Here is a 26,203-nt window from a genome sequence, read left to right on the forward strand (position 1 = left end):
GTGAGCGAGAGGGAGGAGAGGGAGGCTGGATCCTCGCACCATCATCACCGGGACTCACACGCAGCCTCCTGTGACGAGGGAGAGGAGATGAAGGGACGATGGAGCTAACGCGGGAATGGGGAGCCGGATTATCGGAGTGACAGCAGCGGCGGAGGAGCCCAGAGGGAGGAAGGAGAGCGAGCACAGCGATCCGGAGCAACAGGATGAGGACCTGCTAGTGCTCCGCCGGCCCGACCCACCCCCGCGGACCCGCCAGCTGCCCCGCGCTCCTGTTCCCGACACCCCCGCCAACATCTGGATGAGAGAGTGGGAGACCCGGATCTGCTCCTCTCCTCCTCCTCTCTCCTCCTGCTCCTAGAGGAGGACATGCGGAGAGGAGCCGAGGCGAGGACAAAACTTTGAGCGGCACCAGGACCCGGTCGGACCCGGCCGGGATGATGTCCTGACCCCCCCCACTTGGATCTGCGCTGCCTCTGCTGGGAGCTGGGAGAGACGCCAGGACACGGAGGAGGTGGAGAGGAGGAGACGGAGTCTTAGCGGCGTTCTCCACCGCGGCGGCTCTTTCGGACTCCCCGTCCTCCTCCCAACCAGCCCGACGGACCAGAACCGGAGAGGGAATCCTTCATATTCCCAGGCAACGCTGGCATCCTCCCTCCCCACTTCTCCTCTCCCATTTCCATGACCCGTCATCTCCTGGTCAGAGATACCTGAGACACACACACACACACACACGCACACACACACACGCACACACACACGCTGATTCCAGCAGACCCTCGGCGTTCCCGCGTACTCCTACAGGTGCCTAGAGGGCAGCGAGGCGGCTGAGACCAGGCGAAAAGTCCAGAACGACCAGGACGCTCGGAGGAGAGCAGCCGGGGAACGACGGACTTGGATGACGGCAGAACTTGCAGGTGAGCCCGTCTCACACACACCTTAATCCGATCCCTGTCAGGGGTTCATCCTCTTCCCAGGACAGATGTGGGGCAACAGCAGCTCAGAGGGGATCTGAGTCGGGCAGTGAAGAGTTTCCTGGAGAGAACAGTGTGTGTGTGTGTGTGTGTGTGTGTGTGTGTGTGTGTGTGTGTGTGTGTGTGTGTGTGTGTGTGATCCACGCTCTACGTATGGATCCCAGTTGTCACGGATACAGTGTTGATCTTTGGGTATTCCGGAGATGATTGTTGGTTTGGGACAGCTCCCGTTTTCCTCCATTAGATGCAGAAGCTTCGTGTCTCGTTGCCACCTGGACGTTCCGTAGGTGGACTTCAGGGACCGCCCCCCCCCTCTCAGGCTTTCCGGGCTTTGATCCGACCGCATCTCCGAGCCTGCAGGATGATAAGAACGTATCTTCCCGCTGTAGTTTCTATGTGTTTGGGAATTTCTGGGGGAACGGAGCTTGTGAATATTGACGGAGGTGGAATCTGTGAGCGGTGAGGCCTCCAGGGTTCCTGACCTGGAATCATACGTGACAACATTCCGGATTGACAGAGAAATGCTCCAATGGCACAGGAGCCGGCTGGTTTTTTCTCTGGGAAATATCATTTTTCCCTGCTGAAATTCCCTCAGATTGAATCCTTCTTTCACGCGTATCTTTGTCAGCTTGTCTTCCCGTTTCTTAAGCAGACGTGGCGGCAGATTGGGTGTCATTGGAATTTTGATTGGTAGGAGGGGGAGCTGATCTGGGATTGCTCCTTTCCCGTCACTCATCCTGGCTGCAACGATTTCCTGTAAAGCTGACGAGTGTTTGAAAGGGCGAGCGGGAACCCGGCGCTCCGCTGTTGCCCTTGCAGCCTAATTATGATGAATATATGTTGCCGAAGGCTTCATTACAAGTCCGGGGGTTAAGCACAACATGCTGGTCCACGCGTGCACGGGACACCAGCCGGGACACTTCCCGTCAAAATTCCCCGATTAGGAGGAAGGATGGAGGGAAAAGGAGGATGATCCGTCTGACGGAGCGCTTCTCCTCATTAAGGCTCTGTGATGCAGCTGCCGGAACATAAATATTAATGGGAGCATTTTAATGTGGCTTAATGTGGAGTATTCCGACTCTTGGAAAACTCCCAGTTTATCCCCACTCATCCCACTGGTGAACGGCTGGTGAACGTTGGGAGACAAAGTGACCCGCTCGGGAGTCGGAGAGAACAACGCAGGGGCGACGGGAGCGAGAGCGCTGAGGGGGATCCGGGCGGATTCCGAACATCAACTTCCTGTGACAGCAGAAACTTTCCCGGTTTTATAGGTGCGAGGACACAGGCCGATCAGCTGATGCTAAAAAAGCATGCTAATAAGTGAGCTAACCACAAGAAACGGTTGATAATGGGTCAAAGGTCGATTAATAACCGTGATGATGTCAGCGGCGCTCCCCTGCAGCACGGTGATGACAGGAAGGCTCAACGCCGCCGCCGCTGGGCCGCTAATTCAAGAACCCTTATTAATGCAATCAAATCAGTTTCAAAACGAGGTTGAGGGGAGACGTGAGGATGTTCTGCTGTGATGATGCTCATCCCCTCAACTGGATCCTATCTGCTACTTCCTGCCACCCCCTGGCGACTCTGGGGAGGCTCTTCATCACTTAGCAGCTAAGTCGCTAAAGACCGACGTCCCCCGGAGGTTTGAGGCACTTGAGGAGAAGACGTCATTTAGTCCAACAGGTTCTCCTCCCATAAATAATCCCGTCGTTTCCTCTGAACCCACAGAAGATGCTAATTTCTGATGTGTCATCCTCCAAAAGTCCTCAATGAACCTCCATGTTGCAAAAACGAACCACCTCTGTCTCCTCCCCTCTTTATTCCGCCGGGGTTTGAAACCCTCTTCTGGAGTCGAGTTGCTTCGGGGGTTTATCTGCTTTAATCTTCACCTGCTGCGGGTGGGCGGCGATTAAACGTCTGGAAATGTAGCGACTCAGAGAAAAGCTAAAGCAGCGTCGCAAGTCAAAGCAAGCAAATTGAGGATTTACAAGGGGAAAGATGGCGTGATGCATCCGCAGCGACTCCAGGAGGGATCTAAAGTTCTTGGGGTCCCTTTACTGACCCCCAACAGTGTCTACGCCGATGACACCATGGTGAACACGTCCAGAAACCCCCCTACGGAAACGGTGCTAACGTGTCTACGCCGATGACACCATGGTGAACACGTCCAGGAACGCCCCTACGGAAACGGTGCTAACGTGTCTACGCCGATGACACCATGGTGAACACGTCCAGAAACTTCCCTACGGAAACGGTGCTAACGTGTCTACGCCGATGACACCATGGTGAACACGTCCAGAAACGCCCCTACGGAAACGGTGCTAACGTGTCTACGCCGATGACACCATGGTGAACACGTCCAGAAACTCCCCTACGGAAACGGTGCTAACGTGTCTACGCCGATGACACCATGGTGAACACGTCCAGGAACTCCCCTACGGAAACGGTGCTAACGTGTCTACGCCGATGACACCATGGTGAACACGTCCAGGAACTCCCCTACGGAAACGGTGCTAACGTGTCTACGCCGATGACACCATGGTGAACACGTCCAGAAACCCCCCTACGGAAACGGTGCTAACGTGTCTACGCCGATGACACCATGGTGAACATGTCCAGAAACTCCCCTACGGAAACGGTGCTAACGTGTCTACGCTGATGACACCATGGTGAACATGTCCAGGAACTCCCCTACGGAAACGGTGCTAACGTGTCTACGCCGATGATACCATGGTGAACATGTCCAGAAACTCCCCTACGGAAACGGTGCTAACGTGTCTACGCCGATGACACCATGGTGAACATGTCCAGGAACTCCCCTACGGAAACGGTGCTAACGTGTCTACGCCGATGACACCATGGTGAACATGTCCAGAAACTCCCCTACGGAAACAGTGCTGACGTTAGCCTAACGTGGTGGTGCACTATCCAGCTGTTTATCGCCTGGAGGCTTCACACCTTATTAAAACGAATGATTGATAGATCAGGAAGAGCCGGAGAAGAGGGAGCGACTGTTGCCCCTCGTTCAGCGCTGCTTTGAAGCCTCTTTGAATCAAAGCTGGCGGTAATTGGACGGGCGTCTCTGACGGCCTCAGAGCAGAAAGATTCACCATAAATTCACCAACTGCTGTGAGGAGAAGGAGGAGGAGGAATCAGGGTCAAAGAATGGCTCCTGCAGATCTCATCATAAAAATATTAATTTACCCTCAAAAGGAAAACACTTCGGCTGTGGTTCCTGCACACGGCCACCAGGGGGCGAACTTCTAGGTTCACCATTAACTTGGAGGGGAACAGACAGAGGAGCGATTCCTTCTTTTAGTCCCGATAAAACCGGCAATGTGAATGCAAACCAAGAAAACGTGTTTGTCAGGATTAACAGCAATTATTGCTGCAATAGTTGTGCAGTGTGTGTGCGTGTGCGTGTGCGTGTGTGTGTGTGTGTGTGTGTGTGTGTGTGTAATCTGCAATAATCCAACCCCCAGTGTCTTGACTGTAATCACCTCTCCATCTCTTCACATCTGATTCAGCACTCAGTTACACACACAGACACACACACAGACACACACACACACACACACACACACACACACACACACACACACACACACCTACTGTGAGCATACGTTTGTCATCTCTTCCCCCCCCTTTATCCTCCTCTCCCCTCTGCAGGCACTCGGCTGCCACCATGGCATTTTCCAGGGGACGTCCTTCTCCCTCCCCGTGGCCTCTCCTCTTCCTCCTCCTCCTCCTCACCTCCTCCCCGCTCCCGCTGCCGGCCCGGCCGCTCCTCCTCCACCCGTCCATCAACGTGGCGGTGGTGTTCAGCGGCTCCAGCTACCAGACCGAGGTGCGGGGTCGCCTCAGCGGGGAGAACTTTGTGGACCTGCCGGTGGTGGTCAGCCCGGTGACGGTGCTGGTGAATGACACCAACCCCCGTGACCTCCTGACACACCTGTGTGACACCATGGCAACGGAGAAGCTGCACGGCGTGGTGTTTGAGGACGACGTGGGCTCAGGTGCTGGTGCTCAGGTAAAGAACCTCTTCTAAGGATCACAATGACTCGGTTCAGAACCCAACTTCCCACCATTGCTGCTGCTGTCACTGGTGAAATGCATTGTGGGATACCTCGCTGTCCCGAGCCTGAGAAGCTTCCTTCTCTCGTTCCTTCTCGGCACGTTACTGCCCCCTGTTGGCCAGAAAGACGGCGCGAAATCGCCGGGTCAGGCACAACCTGACTGGGATCTGTTTCTCCCTCAGGTGGCGGAAGTTGCACAGATCCTGGACTTCCTGTCCACTCAGACGGCCCTGCCGATCGTGGGAATCAGCGGCGGCTCTGCCATCGTCATCCCATACAAGGTACGCTCGAATTAATGAGCCGGCCAGTTCGCCGCCGCCGGGGGAGCTGGAGCCACCGGGGTGACAGGAAATCTGAATTTCATATCCTGGAGGTGTTGACACAACATTTATCCCAAACTGTAGTCTGAGCAATTAAGGAGGCAGGAAAGCCGGGTGGAGGAAAAGATGACAACCTGGAACGTAAAGCCTGTCGGCAGCAGCACCCGGCGCTCACACCCTCCTTAGTCACAACTGCACGCCAGCGTCATTCAGCTTAAAACAACTTAAGTAGGTCAGAGCGGTGAAACCAACTTTGGGGAGAAACTCCGCATGCAAATATTTGGATACGAGCGCCACAGACGGGTGAATTATCAGCCGCGGACCCTCGGCGGCTCCTCTAATCCCTGGTTTGGGAATGTTTTGGAACGTGGCCCCGGGCAGCCATCAATCCTCCGCGCGCAGCAGGTTCTTCCTGCTATGATTGCGCGTGTCTCACGGATGGGCGGCGAACAGCGCGCTTAGATTGTGAAGAGAAGATTGATGACGCCGGGATTCCTAATCTGCACCTTTTCTCCGCCGTAGAACGGCTCCATCCCGACTTCCTGCCGCGTGCAGCCTCGTCTTCCCTCCCCTCCTTTGATTGCTTAACTAGCATCATCAACACCTCGTATTTATAGCAGCCACGCTCACACATGCAGACACGTGGACGCGCTCCTACACTGCGAGGCCCAGGCTCCCGTGAGCCGCGGCGCCTCCAATTCACCAGCTTCCTGTTAATACAAAAACATCTGCCGACGTCGCGTCAGAGACGGTTATTAAAGGAGAGGAGGGGAATCTGCGGGGGGGCCATTGATTCGCGGTATTTCGACGCCGGAGCGAGTGAATAAACGACAGAGCCGGTAGAAAGATGGCTGACAGCCGCCCGAAGGCACCGCTGCACTGTCTCCGTTCACGCCTTGAGAGCCTTCATTTTTGTCTCCTCACTTTCTTTTCCCTTCTCGGATTTCTCCTCTTCCCTCTCTTTTCCTCGTGTCTTTCTCCTCCTCACCCCCCCCATCGTTCCTTCTGCTCCCTGATGCATTTTAATACCTTTTTGATATCTCGCCCTGTTGTGAGCTGGAAGAGTCCATTAAAGTTGTGAAGAGCCACCAGCTCTCTTCAACCCTCTCAGCTCTCAAGGACCCCATTAAACCACTAATTCCACCCTCCAGGAGACCTGGGCCCCCACCCTGATTACCATTCACCCTCCAGACCTGAAGCATTCACACTTCCTTCTCTTTCGGCTGTCTGCTCTCTCCGTCGCCCGGCGACCACCTCAGCTCAAGATGTTCTCATCTTCTCTGTGAAGAAAATATCTGGGCCAAAGTTTCAGGTGGGAATTATGGAGGAAGTTTAGGGCCAATTTGACATCAAGGGAGCGATAACAAACCAATTTCTTCTCATTTAATAGAAAGAAACTCCACTTTTTACCCTCAAATTTAAGAATGCTAAACCCGATTCCCTGACTGGGGGGCGTCATCCTGCAGGTTGTTGTTCAGCCTTTCAGACCGACGCCGTCGTTGTGACAGACTGCTAACATGATGAGGATGAATATGCCATTAACACCCCCCCCCCACTGGCCTTTTACTGTCCCAAACTCTTTTATAGTGTGAGGGGAGGGAAGAAGAAAGCTTGTCAGGGGTGTGTTGTACAATGGGACAGGTGGATTGGAAGGAAAAAGACATCATAAAAGGGCTCAATAGTGCTTGATTATCAATAGCCTGATGATGAAGACAGTCTTTGATGGCGGGTCTATAAAAGAACAGCCGCCGCCTGAGCCGCCTATTTATGGTCTCTACAGAAAAACAAGGAAGGAGAGAATGAGACAAAGATGAAAAGAGTGACGGAGGGGAAGCGTAGCTTTTGTCAGGCGTCGCACACATCAAGCGTGAGCAAAGAGGAGGAAATGAGAGAGCTGGAAGAACGGCTGAGAAAAGGAGTAAATACTGTTCAACAGGGTCTGAAGGGACACAGAAGCACGGAGAAGGTGTGTGTGTGTGTGTGTGTGTGTGTGTGTGTGTGCTGGGTGCTCATCAGAGGGTGCTGCCTCCAGATGTTGAGCTGTGGGAGCAGCACGGAAGCGTCTGCAGACAGAAACACAAAAGTTCATTAAGAAGCAGGAACGTTCTGTGGTTCCAGTTCAGACTCGGTGTCGTGAGGTCGAGTCCCCGACTGGCAGAACCCAGCGGAAGACTCGCCGCCGGCGTCCGCCGCTGCCTGAAACGTTCGTTACCGCTCAAAGGTCCCACGTCTGCTCACTCAGCATTACTGTTTGCTCGCCTCCTTCTGGTCACCACAGTCATCAAGGAGCAAATCATGCGTCAGGATGAAGGTTCTTTTTCCAGCGTTGACCCGTTTCTCCTCCTCCGTCCCGACTTCCGGCCGGGTCTCGGCCCGATGGTCCAGAAAGCCTATAAACGGGTCAGGATCGCTGGGAATGAACAGGCGTGGATGTGCCAGTAAGTTCTGTTGGGTCGTCAGTCAAACCAGACGCCGACTGTCCAAACTGATCAATTATTAGTGGGAGTGTTTTTATATGCGGGGGACTGGAAACAAGAGGGAGGTTCTGTGATGGTAAATTAATCATTTTAGAACATCTGGGAACAGAATCAGGTCACAGAACATTGGTGAACGCTTCCACAGAAAGAGGATTAACTGCAGAGAGCTGGTAGCTGTCCATGTCATAAGGCCTGACAAGAATGGCAAACTTTACACTGGTCACCTGCAACAACCAGCCTACATCCCATAATAACCTGGCCAGGAGACGCTGGAGATGGTGGCGGGTCCAGGCTTTGGAACTGCTGGCAGGTTTCTGTGGTTTGGGCCCGTTTGGGCCCGGGACCGATGAAGGAGACTTTAACGCTCCTTCGTTCGGTGCTCACCAACGAGGACGCTGATCCGATCGGGATGTTTGGCGCTGGACACGCCTCCAAAGACACAGGTGACGCTTGGTCCGGAATGTTTGATCGCGGAGTGCGTCTGCGTCTGGGAAGCGTTCTGAGTGAGGAACACCTGAGTGCTGTCAGGTGTGGAGATGCCTCCTGACACCAGCAGTGGAGTTTAAGTAATGCGAGTTGCCAGAACACCGGAAGGGCAGGAATATCGGAGGAGACGTCAACCTCTGCCGCGCCGTTATTTTTAGCTTCGCTATTCGGTCACGTGTTCGTGTGCAGCTCGAGATGGTTCTCGTTTGGCTGTCAAGCTGAACTATTGTTGGTTCTGGTTCTGTATAAAATGTCCCCCCAGTGCCGAGCTTTAGTAGTGAGGAGGTGCCAGCTCTCGTCTCCAGGAGAGGAAGTTTCCTCCGGAAGCATCTCAAGGACGCCGCGTGTAGATATCTCTGATGGCGCCGATGTCTCTGTTTAACCCACGGCGAGCATGAAGGGGTACAGCGTGGAATCCCCCCCCCCCCCGGGAGCAGAGGAGTGTGTGAGCAGCCACCGTGTCCACCGTCTTCTTGTCACATTTCCATACGCTTCTGAAGAGGGGACGCTAATTACGTCTGCATGTGACAGGCGCGCTGCCGGGGTGGCGTGGAGGGGTGGCGTGGGATAAAGGGTGGCGGCTGGGGGAGGAAGTGGTGGGGGGGGGGGCTCCTGCTCCTGGTGCTGTGCGCGGAGAGGATCATTTTGTTGCCACGCTTGCTTGATTCCACGGCGCAAAGATTGACATCTTTCAGCACATTTACTTCTGTGTATCCAGTTTAAATGGATTTGCTCGGAAGCTCCGGCGGCTAATTGGATTTTAATGACTCTGATTCAGGATGAAACACCTCAGCATGCCTCTGTCATTCCTGATAAATGCAGGGCACTGTAGCTAAGCAGGGCCGTCAATCCCGGGGCATTCTTTGATGCACTCGGTGACAGCCAGACATGTTTGTCTCCTGCTATTTTGGTCGCTGTTCTGGTCTGGAGCCCAGTCAGTGGTCCGCTGGAGCTTCAGCCTCGGGAGGTGACTGTCGAGTGAGCTTAGCGCGGACAAAACCTGGGAAAAGCTGAATGGAGGAGACTCTCGCCGGTGTTCCTCAGCTGCTCTGCCCTCCGAGGGGGTTTGCAGAGCCTCTGAGCTGTGATGCAGACTGGAGATCAACGGGAAGGAAAGGAGAGCATCGCCGGCGAGACAGCGCACGGAGGAGCCGTGAGTGCCGGTCCCACGTGGCACATGACAGTTTAACAGCCGCTCCTCTCCCTGTGCAGCCCATCGCACGCCTGTTGTCACAGTTTGTCATTTCCAGCCTCTCTCGCCCCATTTCAGCAGCGTCTCTGCTGGTTTCACAGACACTTGTGAAGCCGGAGTCCTCCTCAAACTCAGAATAACACAAACGGCGTTGGAACCAGACGTGCTTTCGTGACATTAAAGCACTAATTAGCCATTTCCTCGCAGCTCAGAGATCTCCCACCTAAGCCGGGAGAAACCAGACTTGTTTATATAAAAATAAGTCCATATTGTAGCAGGATGGCACTTGGATTCAGGTGGAATCCAGGTGTGACCATTAAGCAGCGCGTTGTTGTTGCGTTTCTTGGGTTGTATCACTTAGAGGTGCAGGTTCCACAGACCCCCCCCCCCCCCCCGGAGCAGACGCAGACATCCTGCCTATCTCAGGATCTCCATTTATCCGACGACGCTACGGCGGTCTCAGCTGGGCGGCAGACAGACCTGTGGGGTTTTATATGAGTGGGTTCACGCCCTTGTTTGTATGTGGGACTAAAAATATCAAGCGTTCCCACATTTGTCACATTCCGACTCGTCCTTTAAACGCTCAGTGCTTGAAACACTCTTCAGGATCACATTTCTGCCCTTTGCTTCGGTCCTCAGAGGCTCCTCAGAGTCCTGTCCATGGACACGGGTTCAAATTTGCCTCTCATGTGTCAGTTCAGGGCGGGGATGATGTTATGCTAATGAATGCTAACACTGATGCACCGCTGGACCCGGGCTGCGACACCCTTTAGACGGGATGATAAATATGGATGATCAAAGCTCGCATCATTAAACGCGGGGCTCAATAAAAGGAGCAAACTGCAACATTAATATTCATGGTTAGCGTCTCGCGCGTGAACTCTTTTACCCGTCGCTCAAAAACAATCAGCTCGGGGGACATTAGTTTAGTGCGGAGCATCAAACGGGACCGGCACAAGTCCGGCTGCAGGTCATTGATGCGGCGAGCTCTGAAGTGCAGCTTCGTTCTTTACCTTCCAGGCTGAGGGGTCGTCCTTCCTGCAGATGGGAGCCTCTCTGGAGCAGCAGGTTCTCAGCATGTTCAAGGTACACAGTGCATTTCAGCTCAACCCAGATGTTCAGGAAAACATAAAATTCCATGTTTGACACCAGCAGCGGGTTCATTTTGACACTATGACGCTTGTGCCCCTTCAGATCATGGAGGAATACGACTGGGCGGAGTTTGCAGTCATCACTAGCTTGCTGCCCGGCTACGACACCTTCGTGGACATAGTTCAGACCTACACAGATACCTCATATTTCCTGTGGAATGTACAGGACGTCCTGTCTCTGGAAATGTCTGTCGGGGCCAGCGAAGCCAAGACCAAGCGCGTGCTGCAGCAGGTACCGGCTGCTCTTCCCTTTGACTCCGGATCACTCAGACATTCCAGGGAGTCGTCTGAGGCTAAAATATCGTCTCTTTCCCTGCTGCAGTTGGACGCTCAGGTCCTGCTGGCCTACTGTTCCTACGATGAGGCGCAGTTCTTGTTCCGCCAGGCGGCCGAGGTGGGCCTGGTGGGGCCGGGCTACATCTGGATCATCCCCAGCCTGGCCGTGGGCAACCCCAACAGCCCCCCGCCCGACAGCTTCCCTGTTGGGGTGATTGGCGTGATCAGCGACCAGTGGAGGAAGAGCTTACGCCAGAGGGTGAGGGAGGGCGTCGCCATCGTGGCCAATGGCGCCGATGGCTTCAAGAGGCAGTACGGGTTTATCCCTGAGGGCCACGGCGACTGCAGCAAACCGGCCACACACTCGGACAACAACACTCTGTTCAGGTGGGACACAGGTTCTGTTCAGGTGCACGGTTACGCCGGCAGAACCCCAGAACCGGGCGCTTTATTTACCTTGATTATGGATGCGTCTGCATTAACAGACAATGGAATCATTGAATCAGGAGCTCTGTCTTGCACCACCAATTAGCTGCCTCCCTCATGCACCACTTCCACCCTTTCAAGTCAGCTCTAGCCGGGCTTTTAGAGAGCCGGGGGTAATTATGAGGCGAGCACTGGCCCCGTTTCCCTACATAAATATGCAGATCCCAACACGACACACAACTCCTGTTTTTACAGCTCTGAGTGTTTCTCTGGTGTGTAGGCACATGCTGAACGTGACCTGGGAGAGGAAAGACCTGTCCTTCAACAGCCAAGGCTTCCTCTCCAACCCCTCCATGGTCATCATCGCCCTGGACCGGGAGAGGATCTGGGACAAGGTAGCGGCGCCGATGGCACGCGAATATCGTGGGTTAATTTAGCAAAGGAAGAAAAACGGCTTCCATTGAAGGCGCCTTTGACCTTGATATTTAAAGCTCTTTGCATTTTGCCAAATCGTTCCCCTTAAAAGACGCGATCCGCTCAACATCAACGCCCCGTCCGGGACTTATCGGGTTTATGAGGTTCTGTCTGGAAACACCGGCAGGTTAAAAAAGGCCAAACCCGCCCGACACCGACAATCGGTGACATTTAAAGCTACAAGTTTGAGTGTAATTTCAATCAATAATATCGTCTCCGCATCCTTCTCCCATTGCATTGTCACCACGCCGCATCTCATCTCTCTCTCACACGCGCGTGCACGTGCACGTGCGCTCTTTTCCAGGCCCGAGGGTGTGTTGAAAAAAGACCTAAACAGAAGGACCCAAATGTAATCTCACAGCTACAGTTGAACTCATTTATTTCTCCTCTGGAAAGACCAACCCACTTTATCAATGTCACCTCCATGCTGGTGTGTGTGTGTGTGTGTGTGGGGGGGGGGGGGACGCGAACGTGTCATCGTGCTCAAGTCGTGTTGATGTCTTTTTATGTGGACGGGTGCTGGACGGTGTTTAGACGCCTCATTCTCTTCTGTTGATCCGTGAAACACGGAACCGGCCCGGTGAGAACGGTGGTTCTGACCCACAAACATCCAGTCCACTTCTAATCGATGCTCCAAACAGTTCTGGCAGGATCGTCGGGCTGCCCTGATGGCTCTGAGCAGCAAGGTCCTCCCAGCCGCTGCCCCCAGCCCAGGGGCCCTCAGGTGGACCCCATCAGCCGGATCAGAACCACACCATCAGCAGACCAGTCTCCCACTACTGGTTCTTCCTTTCCTGTGTCCCGTCCTGCTGTCTGAGAAGGTCCAGAGAGACCAGGTCCACGTCCAGCTTGGGTCCAAAAACGCGGACCTCATAAAGCTGATTTTTTTCTTGCTAAGCGAAAGAGAAAGAGGACCGGTTGTTACATTTGATGATTTGATTAATTAGATTAATTGCTGCAAATATTCCTTCAAACTGGACAAGAGTCCTGAAACGTGTCCTGAAACGTGTCCTGAAACGTGTCCATTTAGGATCTCAAACGGGAGAAAAGATTCACCTCCACTTGAGAGTTGTTGGATGCACGAACCAGGAGCCTGTCCTCCTGCCTGTCCTCCTGCCTGTCCTACAGTCTGTCCTCCAGTCTGTCCTCCTGCCTGTCCTCCTGTCTGTCCTCCTGCCTGTCCTCCAGTCTGTCCTCCAGTCTGTCCTCTTGCCTGTCCTCTTGCCTGTCCTCCAGTCTGTCCTCCTGCCTGTCCTACAGTCTGTCCTCCAGTCTGTCCTCCTGCCTGTCCTCCAGTCTGTCCTCCTGCCTGTCCTCCAGTCTGTCCTCTTGCCTGTCCTCCAGTCTGTCCTCTTGCCTGTCCTCCAGTCTGTCCTCCTGCCTGTCCTCCAGTCTGTCCTCCTGCCTGTCCTCCTGCCTGTCCTCCAGTCTGTCCTCTTGCCTGTCCTCCAGTCTGTCCTCGTGCCTGTCCTCCAGTCTGTCCTCCAGTCTGTCCTCCTGCCTGTCCTCCAGTCTGTCCTCCTGTCTGTCCTCCAGTCTGTCCTCCTGCCTGTCCTCCAGTCTGTCCTCCTGTCTGTCCTCCTGCCTGTCCTCCTGTCTGTCCTCCTGCCTGTCCTCCTGCCTGTCCTCCAGTCTGTTTTACAGCAGGCCGAAACCCATAAAGGTACCAGATTCTTAAACTCGCGATCGTCCCCCATTTGTGGACAACGACGTTTCACTTTGTTCTCAACCACCAGCACTTTGAAGAGAGCCCAGATCGATAGCAACACACGCTGGGATGGATTATTATTGGATGGATTATTAATGGGTGGATTATTAATGGGTGGATTATTAATGGGACGCTTTTTCTTTGTTTTCTTGCTTTGTTGTCTCGCTCGGAGACTTTAAAGGATTCTTCAGGGGGTATTAATGAATTAATCTTCTGATTCTCTTCCTCCTGGTCAGATAATGTTGTTTTTTTAGATAAACAACTTTGAAAGCCCCCCCCCCCCTTCCCCCCCCGTGGACAGAGGCGGTGAGACAGAGCGTGACTGTCTTTATTTTCCAGGTGGGTACGTATGCCCGAGGCATCCTTCAGGTGCGCTACCCTGTCTGGCCTCGATACGGCAGCTTCCTGGACAAAGTGTCCGATGATCGTCACCTGACTGTGGCCACGCTGGAGGAACATCCCTTCGTCATGGTGGAGAACGTGGACCCGGGGACGGGCACGTGCGTCCGCAACACGGTGCCGTGCAGGCGGCAGGCCAATAACACCGAGAGGTACCGACGCCGACATTTCTGAGCAGAGCATCAATGAAATGCCACAGGAAAATGTGTCAGAGCTGCGAGGAGATTTTGAATGGTAGCCTCCCAGAGAAGCCCCCCCCCCCCCCATCTGCCCCAGTTTAGTCCTGATAGATGTGGAAACAGCCACAAATGCATCGAGAATCTGACCCTTTTAAAAGCGGGCAAACACAGGTCGAGCAGCTCAGCTCAAGCCTGCGTCTGTCCGTTAGCCGCGGGCTACCTGACGCTAGCAGGGGCGCTGGTGGTTGAAGTAAGGCGAGGAAGGGGAGAAGAGGGAGGAGCCAACATTGATGGCGTCCGCCTTGCTGTTCCTCCACAGAGACAGGGGGGGTCACAGGAGAAGAGGCTAAACGTGATTTATTCCAGCATTGCTGGGCAGCTAACGTGTCAGCAGACGGTTAACCTTTGAGGCTCGCTGCTCCTGGCTGCACCCACGTGTTCGTCCGTTTCGAGGCCTTGACGCTCATGTTTGCTGAACGTTCTGCCGCCTCCCCCCCAGACTTCAGACTGCGGGGGTTTCCTTGTTCCTCGCTCCATCCTTGGAGGATTTTCCCTCCCTGTTCCTGATTATCTGCGATGCATTCGCTCCGCCACGCCGCCTACCTGCCCCGGGGCGCTCAGCCAGGCGTGAAAGTGTACCCAACGTGCACGCAGCGCGGTGGTCACGGCGTGTGTTTGACTGCACATCAGGTGGGCGGCCGTGCAGGTAGGAGCTCTGACGGCACCACACGCTGACCCTCTGGTGGTCACGTGACCATGACTGGCATATTAATTATATGCAGAGATGTGTTGCAGACAGCACTCTGATCACCAGTGAAGATTTATTTGTCTGACACGGACACATCTGTCACAGCATGGAAATGTGGTTTTCCACGGTACCTCCACCCCCCCCCCCCCCGGCCCCGGCCAGCGCGTCCCATTTGGACGGCGCCCAACAAACAGGAACAGGAAAAGAAAGTGGGTAAGAAGGCTGCTGCTATATAAATCAGTGGAACCGGCCGTGTGGTCGCAGCGGCCCAACAGATGTTTGGAGTGATTAAAAGTGTTTGTCCTGCTCATTAAAACTCCTTTCATTGGACAGATGATGGCTTTGTTTGCCAGAATCCTACCTCTCTGCCCCAATTCCGCGCAGGAGATGTCTTCGGAAATGCGGTGTAGAACAGCAAAGGGCGGAATCAGATGAGAGATTCGCTCAGCAACTGACAAACAGCTAAAAACTGCAGCTAATGAAGAGATTTCCTGTCCAAAATGGTGTCAACTGGTGGGAGCTTTGCAAGGCCTCTCCTGCTCCAAGCACCTTGTTGGTTTTTTGTTTACCAGGAAGTGGCGGTCATTTTAAGTGGGTCATGTGATCCACAGCGCCGTTCCCAAGCTGAACGTGTGACTTTTATCCGGGACAGACGGTCACAGGAGACGTGGACGACCCTGATATACGGCTCCAAGACGCCTTGTTGAGGTCAAACCCAGAACGTGTGAAGTAAACAGAAGAACCTTCACTTGAAATCTGAGCTCCGCTCACCAGTTGGTGACAATCGCACTTCGGCCCGAGCGCCGCAGAGTCCCAGGGGGGAGTGCACGAGCGCGCTTGGAGGTATTTTAGGCACGTTTGAGCGCGTTCTTTGGCTGATTGATGACAGGTGGCCGGATGCTGCAGCAGAGCTCCTGCACTTCGCAGAAACAAGCGGAATGTTAAATAGCTATTAATGCTTCGGCGTCCCTGCTCGGGCGCCACCTCGGTCGCTCGTACGCTGAGATGATGATGATTTGTAGGTGCCAGACGTTCACCCTGGGAGCTGGATTGATGCTACAGTCGGGACTTTAACTTGATTTGTCCTCCCTTCCTTTGAGTGGCTGGTTATTATTTTTCATCCAATAATTTTCATCGTTTCCTGTCCTTCTGGTCTCTTCTTCTACGCCCCATTAAGTAGCGAGGCCACACTCAAACGCGACACACCTTAATGGACTTTGTTTAGAGACCATCACAGACGGTTAAATATCCACCGCAGACTCTGTCGTGCTGCCCTATGTGTGTTTGTCTTTGCAACTTTTGGCCACTCTCCTCTTGGAAAGTCTAAGAAGACATTGAATGTAGCTAATGAACCAACCTTTGTCCGCCCCGATGCCCCAAAGTGGCTTTTGATCGGGAGATGTTGAAAACAAAGCTGTATTTGCTGCTGATTTCTCCTTCATCTCTCAGCATGTTCAGCCACCCTGAGGCCTACACCAAACTCTGCTGTAAGGGCTTCTGCATAGACATCCTGAAGAAGCTGTCCCGCAACATCAAGTTCTCCTACGACCTCTACCTGGTCTCCAACGGGAAACACGGCAAGCTGGTCCGTGGAACTTGGAATGGCATGATAGGCGAGGTGGGTAAACCCAAAACGGCTAGCTTAAATATCCAAAACGCTTCACATAAGCTACAAAAACAGAAGGATTGAGGTGTGTGAAGGACTATAAACCCTCAGTAAATTAAGTCTGACCTCTAATCAGGCAGCTTCTACTCTTGGCCCGGCGTGAGGCCGTGCACGTAGGCTGAGCTTAGCGTCCGCCGCTCTTGTAGTGGCTCATCGAGCGCATCTGCACGAGCAGGTGCTCCTTCGGAGAGCCTGCTCGCTGGAGCCCCTCTGCCCGCGGGCGCTCCGCTCCGGGTCTGTTTGCCTGTTATGAAAACACTGCAAAGTTATGAGAGGAGCGAGCTTGGATAAGCGTCTCGCTCTTATTTTTCATATCTCAGCAGACAGCCATTTTTAGACTCACATCGCGGAGTGTTTTTGTTTGCCGCGGCTTCCTGGTTTAGAAAAGATTGCTCATGAATTTCAGAATTTGCTCTCTTTTCAGCGGCGAGCTGGGCGGCCCGTCCTTTGGGGCGCCGAAAGAAGGTTTTCCTGTGATGTAACGTTCGCATCCAAACCTGGCTGTTCGTCTCTCCTCAGGTGCTCTACAGACGCGCCGACATGGCCATCGGGTCTCTCACTATCAACGAGGAGCGTTCGGAAATCATCGACTTCTCCGTTCCATTCGTGGAGACAGGCATCAGCGTTATGGTCGCCCGGAGCAACGGGACAGTGTCTCCATCAGCCTTTCTCGGTAGGAAAAACTGCTTCTTTCACATCGGCCCTGATTGAAACGGTCATAACTTCCTTTCTGCTGGAAACGTACAGAAAGTGTCACATTTCTGCCTCCCCACTCTCTGCCAGGATGGCCTACTTAGACAAGTTCTGCCTTCGCAGACGCTTCAGGAAACTTCCCATTAAGCTTTTATCCCGTCGATAACTGTAGCCTACAACTAAATCCCCTTACGTGCCGCACACACACACACACACACACACACACACACACACACACACACACACACCTAAATCCTTTTTCTGAACCCCAAACAACAGAATTCAGCACAAAACCTCACTGTGGCTGGTCTTTCTCATAATTTTCTCATCAGCCCTGACCCTCACAGAGGAGGGGGAAAGCGTGACTTTGATCCTTTTTCCTTGTTCCTCCTCTCCTCCAGAGCCCTACAGCCCGGCGGTTTGGGTCATGATGTTCGTCATGTGCCTGACGGTGGTGGCGGTCACGGTTTTTGTGTTCGAATACTTCAGTCCGGTCGGCTACAACCGCAGTCTGGTCAGCGCCAAATGTGAGTCGTGAGGCTCTTGTTTCCAGTTTTACTGACGGAATTGAGGTGAAAGCAAAACGATTCCCTTCACGCGCTGCTGGGATTAAACATTCGCCTTCTTTCGCTGTTGCTGGAACCTGAAAAAGAACAAGTGCAGGTGTTTGGATTTGCCTAACAAGGGAAGCCGGACGGAAGAGCCGGAAGCCTCGAAGCATGAAAGGTGGTAATCTTTGAAAGCACTCCCAGTAACCTCGAGTGCGCGTTCCGAAATCCAGCCACACCTTCCGAGTTTTGGCGAGGGGGGTCTAATCGATGCACGGACCCAGCACCGGCGGAGCGTGCCTCATCTCCAGGTCCGAAAGGTCATTTTCCTGTTTTAATTAGCATCGGGCCGGGCGCTAATGGAAGAGTGATTGATGGTGGGTCGCCCTCGGCTGCTGCACATGAGCGATGGAAGCAGTGAGGCACCGAGAGCCGCGGAGGCTAATCCGAAGGTCCAACAGAACCAGCGCCTCTTTGACGCTTCGCGATATTTTCTGCTCAGCACTTCGTTTCGCCTTTCCGCGTCAGAGAGCGGAAGGGCCCCAGAGCGCGACCTGAACGTGCTCCCGCGACATCCTGATGTTTGCGTAAAAGGCTCTAAGTAGATTCAATCAGATTCGGAGCCTCTCAGGATCTGCGGGATCCGACGCATGACGACTGCAATCAGGCCTGCTGGTGTGTGAAGTTAAAGCGTGCTAACGCATCACTCACGGCGAGGACGAGATGCTAATCTTGAGGTTACGTTTATGCTGCTTATGAACGAGCGTGGAAGCCAAGCTGAATACTGCTAAAGGTTCTTCCAGGCTCTGACTGACCTCTGACTTCCGCAGCTCCTGGCGGTCCACGGTTCACCATCGGAAAGTCGGTGTGGCTGCTGTGGGGCATTGTCTTCAACAACTCGGTGCCGGTGGAAAACCCTAAGGGAACGACCAGTAAGATCATGGTCCTGGTCTGGGCCTTCTTCGCTGTCATCTTCTTGGCCTCGTACACCGCCAACCTGGCCGCCTTCATGATCCAAGAGCAATACATCGACACGGTGTCGGGACTCTCCGATAAGAAGGTAGAGAACTGAAACCGGCCCCCGTCGAGTGCCTGTAGTTCCATTATTTCTGACCTTTTCTCTTCAGTCCACCTTAAATTCATCCCAAAAGGTCGCCACAGGTTAACGCAGCCCATGAGATAAATTGATCCTCTGAGTCTTCTGGAAAGAACTTTGCTCTCATTGTCTTCATCAGCGGGGACCTCGGTGGTATGAGCGAGTAATCAATTACTGCCGTCTGTCGATACAGATGTTGTCTGAGTCCCTGCTTGTCCTGTCAGTGTTCCAGTCTCTTTATCGATAGCCCCCCACCTCCGCGCCGTCTCTGTCTCTCGACCCAGAGTTACAAGCCCGCTAAATGTCAAGCTATTAAGAAAAAAGAGAAGAGCTGCACTCCTGGAACCTGGAAGCAGGTTCTCAGAGGAGCGTTACACAAAGGCTTTTCATTCCTCACAGAAAACAAGTGCCCGGCAGGGCTGAGCAGCACCACATCAGTGATCTCAGCTTGAATTAACTGACTATATTAACTTTATGCAGATGTATTGTGTCCCCCAGCATAAGGAGGCAATATAAATGAAGCCCACACAGCACATCCTCAGAAGCCCCTTCATTCGGAGCTCTTTCACAATACGGATTAGACGGATTTAGGCCCAAGGCTGGCTGGGCCCGTATACCAGAGGTTTAGAAGTGTTATTCAGTCTCGCCTGTTCTGTTCTCCCGACTTCCTGCGGAGACACCGAGCGCTGCAGACATGGTTCCACTCAGGTGAACATAAGGCCACCTGAGCGGGCTCTCCGCACCAGGCTACAGGAGCATTTGCGTTCACTGTTGCTGCTCAAACATCTGGAGATACTAGAAGTTAAACTAACGGCAGCGGCGCAGCTGGAGTGATTATATCAGCGCGCCGTCACACGCCCACTCACACGCTTACACTTTGATTGGCCCATTCGTTTGTGCTCAGCCCGAAAGGTCACTGCTGCAACCAAGATGAATAAATCTTTACAGTCTAATTGAGCCCTAAAAGATGTATTTCTTCTTCATGATGCATTAATTCATCAGCTGTTGAAATGTCAGCTTCGATCGGGAGCCGACTGGACTACAGTCAGAACATCTGTGTGCAGCCATCAAACGAACACTTCATCAGATTTAGCTGGCGAATTCCTGAGGTCCCTCTTCCTCTTCACTACCTTTGTGGGCTTCTAATCCTTCCAACATGTGGTGGGAAGTGATGAGCAAGGCTACAATAAAGGCCAATCTTGGTGCGCTCGCCATCGTTTAGCTTGTGTTCCAAAACCAGGACAGGAAAAGACGCCTTTCCTGAATGAAACTCGTCCCCTCTTCTGTTTCTCTCTGCTGATGTTTACTCTGTGTCCACCTGTGTCTCCCCACAGTTCCAGAAACCACATGAGCATTATCCTCCATTCCGCTTCGGGACCGTCCCAAACGGGAGCACGGAGAGGAACATCCGCAGCAACTACATCGACATGCACACACACATGATAAAGTACAACCAGAAGGGGGTGGAAGAAGCTCTAGAAAGCCTGAAAACCGGGTACAGTGGCGCTGCTATCTTAACTACACTGCAGGCTTCCGTGGGAGGATATATTTAACGCGTGCTGTTGGTGCGAGAACCTGTGATACAGAGGGGAGTTGACACTCTTTGTAGCAACTATTTGTAAATGAGGCTGATGTGATGGGTGTATTTTTAGATGAAACACTTCAACTCTGCCGCAGCTTAGTCTGTATTTAAAACGTGCTGTCAGACATCCAGGCGGCAGAGAGAATGAGCCCAAACCCTTTTATTTACCGCTGTCTTGACTGTATTGTTATTGTGATCTCGTCCCAAAGATCTTTGGGACGAGATCACAACCACAGTCAGAAATGCACGTTTAAAAAGGTTTCGTTTTGCCTTTTTTTTAATGCCATATCCACGATGACCGTGATATTTTTATTAGTGTGTTATTTGATGATGTCGCAGGAAGCTGGACGCCTTCATCTACGATGCTGCTGTTCTCAATTACATGGCTGGGAAGGACGAGGGGTGCAAGCTGGTCACCATCGGCAGTGGGAAAGTCTTTGCCACCACGGGATACGGCATCGCGCTGCCCAAGAGTTCCCGCTGGAAACGACCTATTGACCTGGCGCTGCTGCAGTTCCTCGGGGACGGTGGGCACCCAGCAGCGCTCCCTCACCCTCACACACTCGTACCTGCCTGTATCGCAGCTCCGCTGGCTTTAGTCCGGTCCAGCCTGTGCCGTATCAGCAGGAAAGAGAGCTTACAGGGAAGAGTTAATATCCTGCCAAACAGCGTGGCGTCGTCCGAATACCATTATCTCCATCACACACTCACACACGCCATACTTATACACACACTTGCCTTGACAGTTGGCCCTGTGGAGAACTTAAGGCACCTAGCGCACACACCTACACACACACTGTGAGCTCCACGTGGCGGTTTAATAAAAAGTGTGTATGTGGTGACCACACGGAAACCGACCAATAAAATGGAGGGTTCTCCTGCGAGGCCACGGAGGAGAGCGCAGATGAAGGGGTGGCCACCTGCTCGGGATGAGCTAATACCATCATGGTCACAAACGGAGGCATTTTAAACTGTAAAAGCATTCGGAAAGTGTGGTCAATATAGATGAGGGCTGAAGCTTGTGGGACACACATTTGGGGTCTAGTTTAAAGGCCATTATTTTACTGGTAAGGACTTCATGATTTGAGATACCAGCAGCCTCGAACAAACCCTCCACAGTCCTTCACAACAGCTTCACCAAACCTTTTTTTCATGTTGCTGTCCCTCATCCAATCACCAACCGCCATCCTTCCAGGTGACACCGAGCGCCTGGAGACTGTGTGGCTGTCAGGAATCTGCCAGAACGAGAAAAACGAAGTGATGAGCAGCAAACTGGACATCGACAACATGGCGGGCGTCTTCTACATGCTGTTAGTGGCCATGGGCCTCAGTCTGCTGGTCTTTGCCTGGGAACACCTGCTGTACTGGAAGCTACGACACTCGGTTCACAAGTCCCACAAACTGGACTTCCTGTTGGCCATCAGCAGGGTGAGAATCACCTGATCAGGCAGCACTTTGTGGATGGACTGGTTGTTCTTGGTAGACGCCTCAGACTGTGTCTTTGTTTATAGCAGTCCTGAAATTGCGCCTAGAAATTGATATTTGCTAAATGGTCATTTACGATCATCCCCTCATTGATGACGCCATTGTTTGGGGGAAGTTTTTATCCAGTAGAATACCAGCGGACCCTCCGACCAGGGACCAGACAACGCTTGAATCTGGGTTTTTAGCAGCTTGATGGCTAAATGACAGATCTTTGCGGAGTGGCCCCTGGGGCTAAATTAATTTTAGGCCCTTTTGGGATCTGTCAGCCAACTGTAAGCAAAGATTCAGCTGTGAGCAAACGTGCGTTTGTGCTTCTATCGGGGCGGTCCCCTTAGCTTAACCTCCCTTGAGTCCCAGGAGAATGTGTAATGAGTAATGAAATCTTGGCTCAGTCATGAAATTAGATATTAATGAAATATTATTTTTAATTTTCCTGGAAGGGTTTTTTACTTTATTGGAAGTGTCTCGTATCTCCTTTAGGAATACTTAACCAATTTGGGTTTGAACTCTGTCTAGCTACTAGGCTATTGATTTAGTAAAACATGAATAAGCCATTTATGCTGCTGGTTTCACTGCCTATTACCCACGTGGCCCCCCTGTACTCAGTCTTTTTAGGGTAGGTAGGACAGTTACAAGCTAAAACTGGGACCTAGATAGCTAAAATCCTTCATTAAAGGTGGAAACGATGCATGTTGGCAGCAATTTAAATGGGTTATTGCACTCCGCATTTGTATTTTTATGATGTTTTCTTGATCGCTCCTCATTCCCTCCTTGTCTCTTTTGCTTTATTTTCAGGGTATTTACAGCTGTTTCAGTGGAGTGGAGGAACCTGGGCGTTCATCTGGTCTTGCCAAACCCGATCTGACCTCCAACTATGCTCAAGCAAACATGTTAAAAATGCTCCGCACTGCCAAGGACCTGGTTTCCACGGCTAACGTCGAGACGTCTCTGGACAATGCCACCAAGACTATAGAGCACCTGAGTCGCCACGGTGGGAGCCTGCCTATCCGCGTCCCACAAGTGGCCATGGAAGCCGTGCCGGGAGGATTTGCTTATATCACCGAGAATCACTGCTCGTTTCCCCAGCGCTCCTTAACCCCGCCTTTAGCAGCCGTTACCTCCCTGAAACAGCACAGAGGTGTGAGCAGGCCCACGCCGCTACGTTACACACTACCGACTCACTCTTCGTCATGCCTGTATGACCGTCCACTTCCGGTGTCCAGCCTCAGCACTCCCCATCTGGCCGTGGGTGAGACGCTTCCTCATCAACACCCGCGTCACTACCAGACCACAGGTAGACTCTACGTTGACACCCATACTCATTCATCTTTTATTCCTTGTAACGATCTGCAGCTCCCTGACATCTACGCCTCTCACCCAGTCTCCACCGCATTAAATCATCCCAACCAAGTGGGTTTTTCTCGCAGAATACGTCGGTCCAAGAGCTTTCAGTACGATGACGATGTAGAGAGGCGAAAATACAGGGAACAGGGAAAAAGTGACGACAGTCCCATGTGTCTGAGTGAGCTCAAAGCCAACCACCTCCAGAACAACAATATTTCGGCGCCCAGTTTCGACAGCCTTTACCCAGGTGACGTGGCGCGTCCTCATGTGGAGAACTATAGCTCTTGGCCCCCGGAAGACCTCATGCTGAGAGGGAGACGCAGGCAGCGGCGTCCCTCTTTCCTTAAAGCAACTTGGGGCACTGAAGAATCGCAGCAACTTGACGAATCCCAGTCTTCCCTGTCCAGCCAGTCGCCGTCCACCTTGCCAGACCTCTTCCCGTGCATTCTTACGCCAACCACAGTAGCAAAGGCCTACAACCCATCCCACCTTCGAAACAACCTGTGCCTCCCACGGAACCAGGCCTACCTCCACATAAGGGAGGACCAGAGGAGGCCCAATGGGCGCAAGGGTCAGAGGCTGCGCTACTCCAACTCCACTCACCTCCCTACGTACGGAGAAGCGGTGAGGGATGGAAGCGGGCTGGGGCGTGGGATGGTACGAAGGGCCACCAGTTTGTTCAGCAGACAGTACGCTCATTATTTGAACTCATACCCTGGTCTACCTTTTTATCACGGGCCCCAAGACCTGCAGCACCACAGCCAAGCCTCCAGCGGCCAGCCAAGCCCCAATCCAGTGTGTCAGCTACTGGCTTGCGGTGGTGGGAGGTGTGGAAGTCAGCGGGCTCTTCTGTACCAAGACAGTGTGTACGGGGCTTATGGGGTGTATCAGGGATCCCAGACTGGATTAGAGGCCCAGGGTGGTCAGGGAGTGGGCGGACAGCCTCTGGGAAGCCCCTGGAGACGCGTGTCCAGTTTGGAATCAGAAGTCTGATGAGGAGCTTAAAGAGACGTCATTCGTTGGGTACAGATGAGACTGTAATGGAGGCGTAGTGCTTAGATTTATCAGTAGAGGAACGTCATGACCTCAAGTATTTGTGGATTTTTTGATGTGACTTGTTTAATGTGTGTGGTCAGGAATAGATTGATCCTCAAGAAAGCCAAGGAGAGAAGGGTTGGCAGGTGTTGTCCCTGATTCTCATACTTCAGTGTCCACCGAACTTGACTAAAGTCCATCTCGTTGGCGCCTTGTTGAACTGGACCCAGAGCTGTCCTGCTTTGTGTGTGCTGTGTAAATGTTCTCGTGGGTGGTTGGGATTCACTCTTGCGTGTAGAGTATCTGCTGATCTGTTCTCGGGGTCCTCATTTTCAGTGCAGCCACCAAAAAGAAGCAGCCTCTGTAGCAAAACAGCTGTGATTAACATGCAAAGATTAACATCAAAACACTTTGAGGAAGGAGCAACTGTTTCCCCAGAACGGACAAAGTTTTTTAAGACATATGTGAATGAAAGTAGGGTCAATTTAAGGTTTAAATGTTCTGAACGGCAACCAGGATGAGGAAGCAGAGACTTTGTCCACATGAACACATTCCGGAACGTGAGCGAAGCACTGGGAGAAGCACTGACCAACACTAGATGTCTTAAACCTTTCACTTGGTCTCCATGCGAGGCTACAGTAGAGCACAGCATCACACACAAGGCCTCACCGTCAACAGTAAATCGATGGAGAATAGTTTACTATATCGATTCTTAAAAGAGAATATTAATAACATATTGATGTGAAGAAAAGTGTGTTATCTGAGGCTGGTTAAAGTCATTCATGTATTCGACATATGTTAGGAATTTATAGTCACTCTTTGGTTTTTTAAAGAAAAATCACACTTCAAGCACATATTTTCCTTTTGTAAACCTGCAATATTTGTTATACCTGTAATCAGTCATTCGGCCAGTATGAAGATTTTCATAACTCTCTTTTCAACTCTTTTATATTCCTCCATCAAAGATCTTCTCCCTCCAACTGTCACATGGTCTCATTTCAATGAGCTAACTGAAAACTACGCTAATATCTACAATATATTATGTGGCTCCATCACTCTGTAATTAATCACTTAGATCAATTAAAGAGTTTTTTTTTTGATGAACGTTACTGTGTGTCTGTGCTTTCTACAACTTTCTGACAAAGTCTACGCATCACGATGAAGGAATACATTCGTTTTGTAGCATGTGTCCTGTGTCCTGGCCTTTACCCTCAGTGTTGGCTAGTTTATTCAAAATAATGCTACAATTCTGACACAAAAGCACATTTTATACAGCATTAAACATATCTTTTTTTTAAAAATGGCAATCCTTGAGCTGAAGGAGAGGATGTGGAGGTCCCGGATCTGCAGCTGCCTCCTGGAGGAGCGCGTCCGTAGCGCTTTGGTGGCTAACAGTGACACCTCCGCTACAGATCTTCTATTAATCCTGATCTCTTTCACATTTAGGTCGTGTTTTCCCAGGGAAAAATCACCAAATCATCCAACGCTGATATTGATAGATGACTTTAATTCGCGGTGGCTTGTTAACAGTTTACTCTCCAGCCTTCTCTGCTGTTGTCGTGTTGAGATAAGGGTCCATTGTGGATCCCAGATGAGTGATGTTGGGGAGAACGCAGAGTGAGTCCTTTGATTTTTCAATTATTTTTGCTCTGTCACTGCAGCCTCGCCTCACATTGGGCTGTGATATTGATTCCAACCTTCACTCTGCTATAGATCCAACAGTTTAAGTATGGAGCTGAAAGAAACTGGACTTCTTTTCATCTCCCAAACCTGGTCACATGACAGTAGCTGTGATCGTATGGCCCAACGGGATGAAAGAGCAGCTGAAGTTAAATTGAGCTTCCTGCTTGACGTTTTCTGTCTGAGGAACT

The 26,203-nt window shown here is 52.2% G+C and overlaps 1 protein-coding gene across 3 annotated transcripts; it reads left to right on the plus strand.

The window, feature by feature from the left end:
* Nucleotides 1-25,425, plus strand: LOC101068341 (glutamate receptor ionotropic, NMDA 2C-like). Of its 3 annotated transcripts, none has more exons than XM_029849872.1 (17): nucleotides 1-696; nucleotides 802-914; nucleotides 4,641-5,001; nucleotides 5,230-5,328; nucleotides 10,543-10,608; nucleotides 10,717-10,905; nucleotides 10,996-11,336; nucleotides 11,656-11,770; nucleotides 13,897-14,108; nucleotides 16,333-16,501; nucleotides 17,069-17,222; nucleotides 17,644-17,769; nucleotides 18,621-18,850; nucleotides 20,221-20,381; nucleotides 20,808-20,995; nucleotides 21,664-21,896; nucleotides 22,749-24,290. In XM_029849872.1, exons 3-17 carry the CDS (start codon nucleotides 4,657-4,659, stop codon nucleotides 24,288-24,290), a joined length of 4,170 nt encoding a protein of 1,389 aa, XP_029705732.1. In that variant the 5' UTR covers nucleotides 1-696; nucleotides 802-914; nucleotides 4,641-4,656. The 3 variants fall into 3 exon arrangements, with proteins under 3 accessions (XP_029705732.1, XP_029705814.1, XP_011617764.2); XM_029849954.1 differs by having other exon boundaries at nucleotides 1-914; nucleotides 22,749-23,202; nucleotides 23,307-23,447; XM_011619462.2 differs by having other exon boundaries at nucleotides 2-914; nucleotides 22,749-25,425.
* Nucleotides 25,426-26,203: the final 778 nt, after the last annotated feature.

The sequence above is a fragment of the Takifugu rubripes genome, chromosome 1 (genome assembly GCF_901000725.2).
Source record: "Takifugu rubripes chromosome 1, fTakRub1.2, whole genome shotgun sequence".
Taxonomy (NCBI): domain Eukaryota; kingdom Metazoa; phylum Chordata; class Actinopteri; order Tetraodontiformes; family Tetraodontidae; genus Takifugu; species Takifugu rubripes.

Bases quoted from the DNA above. Each gene is read 5' to 3' on its own strand.
- LOC101068341 (XM_029849872.1), top strand. From the start codon at position 4,657: ATGGCATTTTCCAGGGGACGTCCTTCTCCCTCCCCGTGGCCTCTCCTC. The intron at 11,771-13,896 runs GTAGCGGCGCCG...TTTATTTTCCAG, and splicing joins GGGAGAGGATCTGGGACAAG to GTGGGTACGTATGCCCGAGG. The intron at 21,897-22,748 runs GTGAGAATCACC...CTTTATTTTCAG, and splicing joins TCCTGTTGGCCATCAGCAGG to GGTATTTACAGCTGTTTCAG.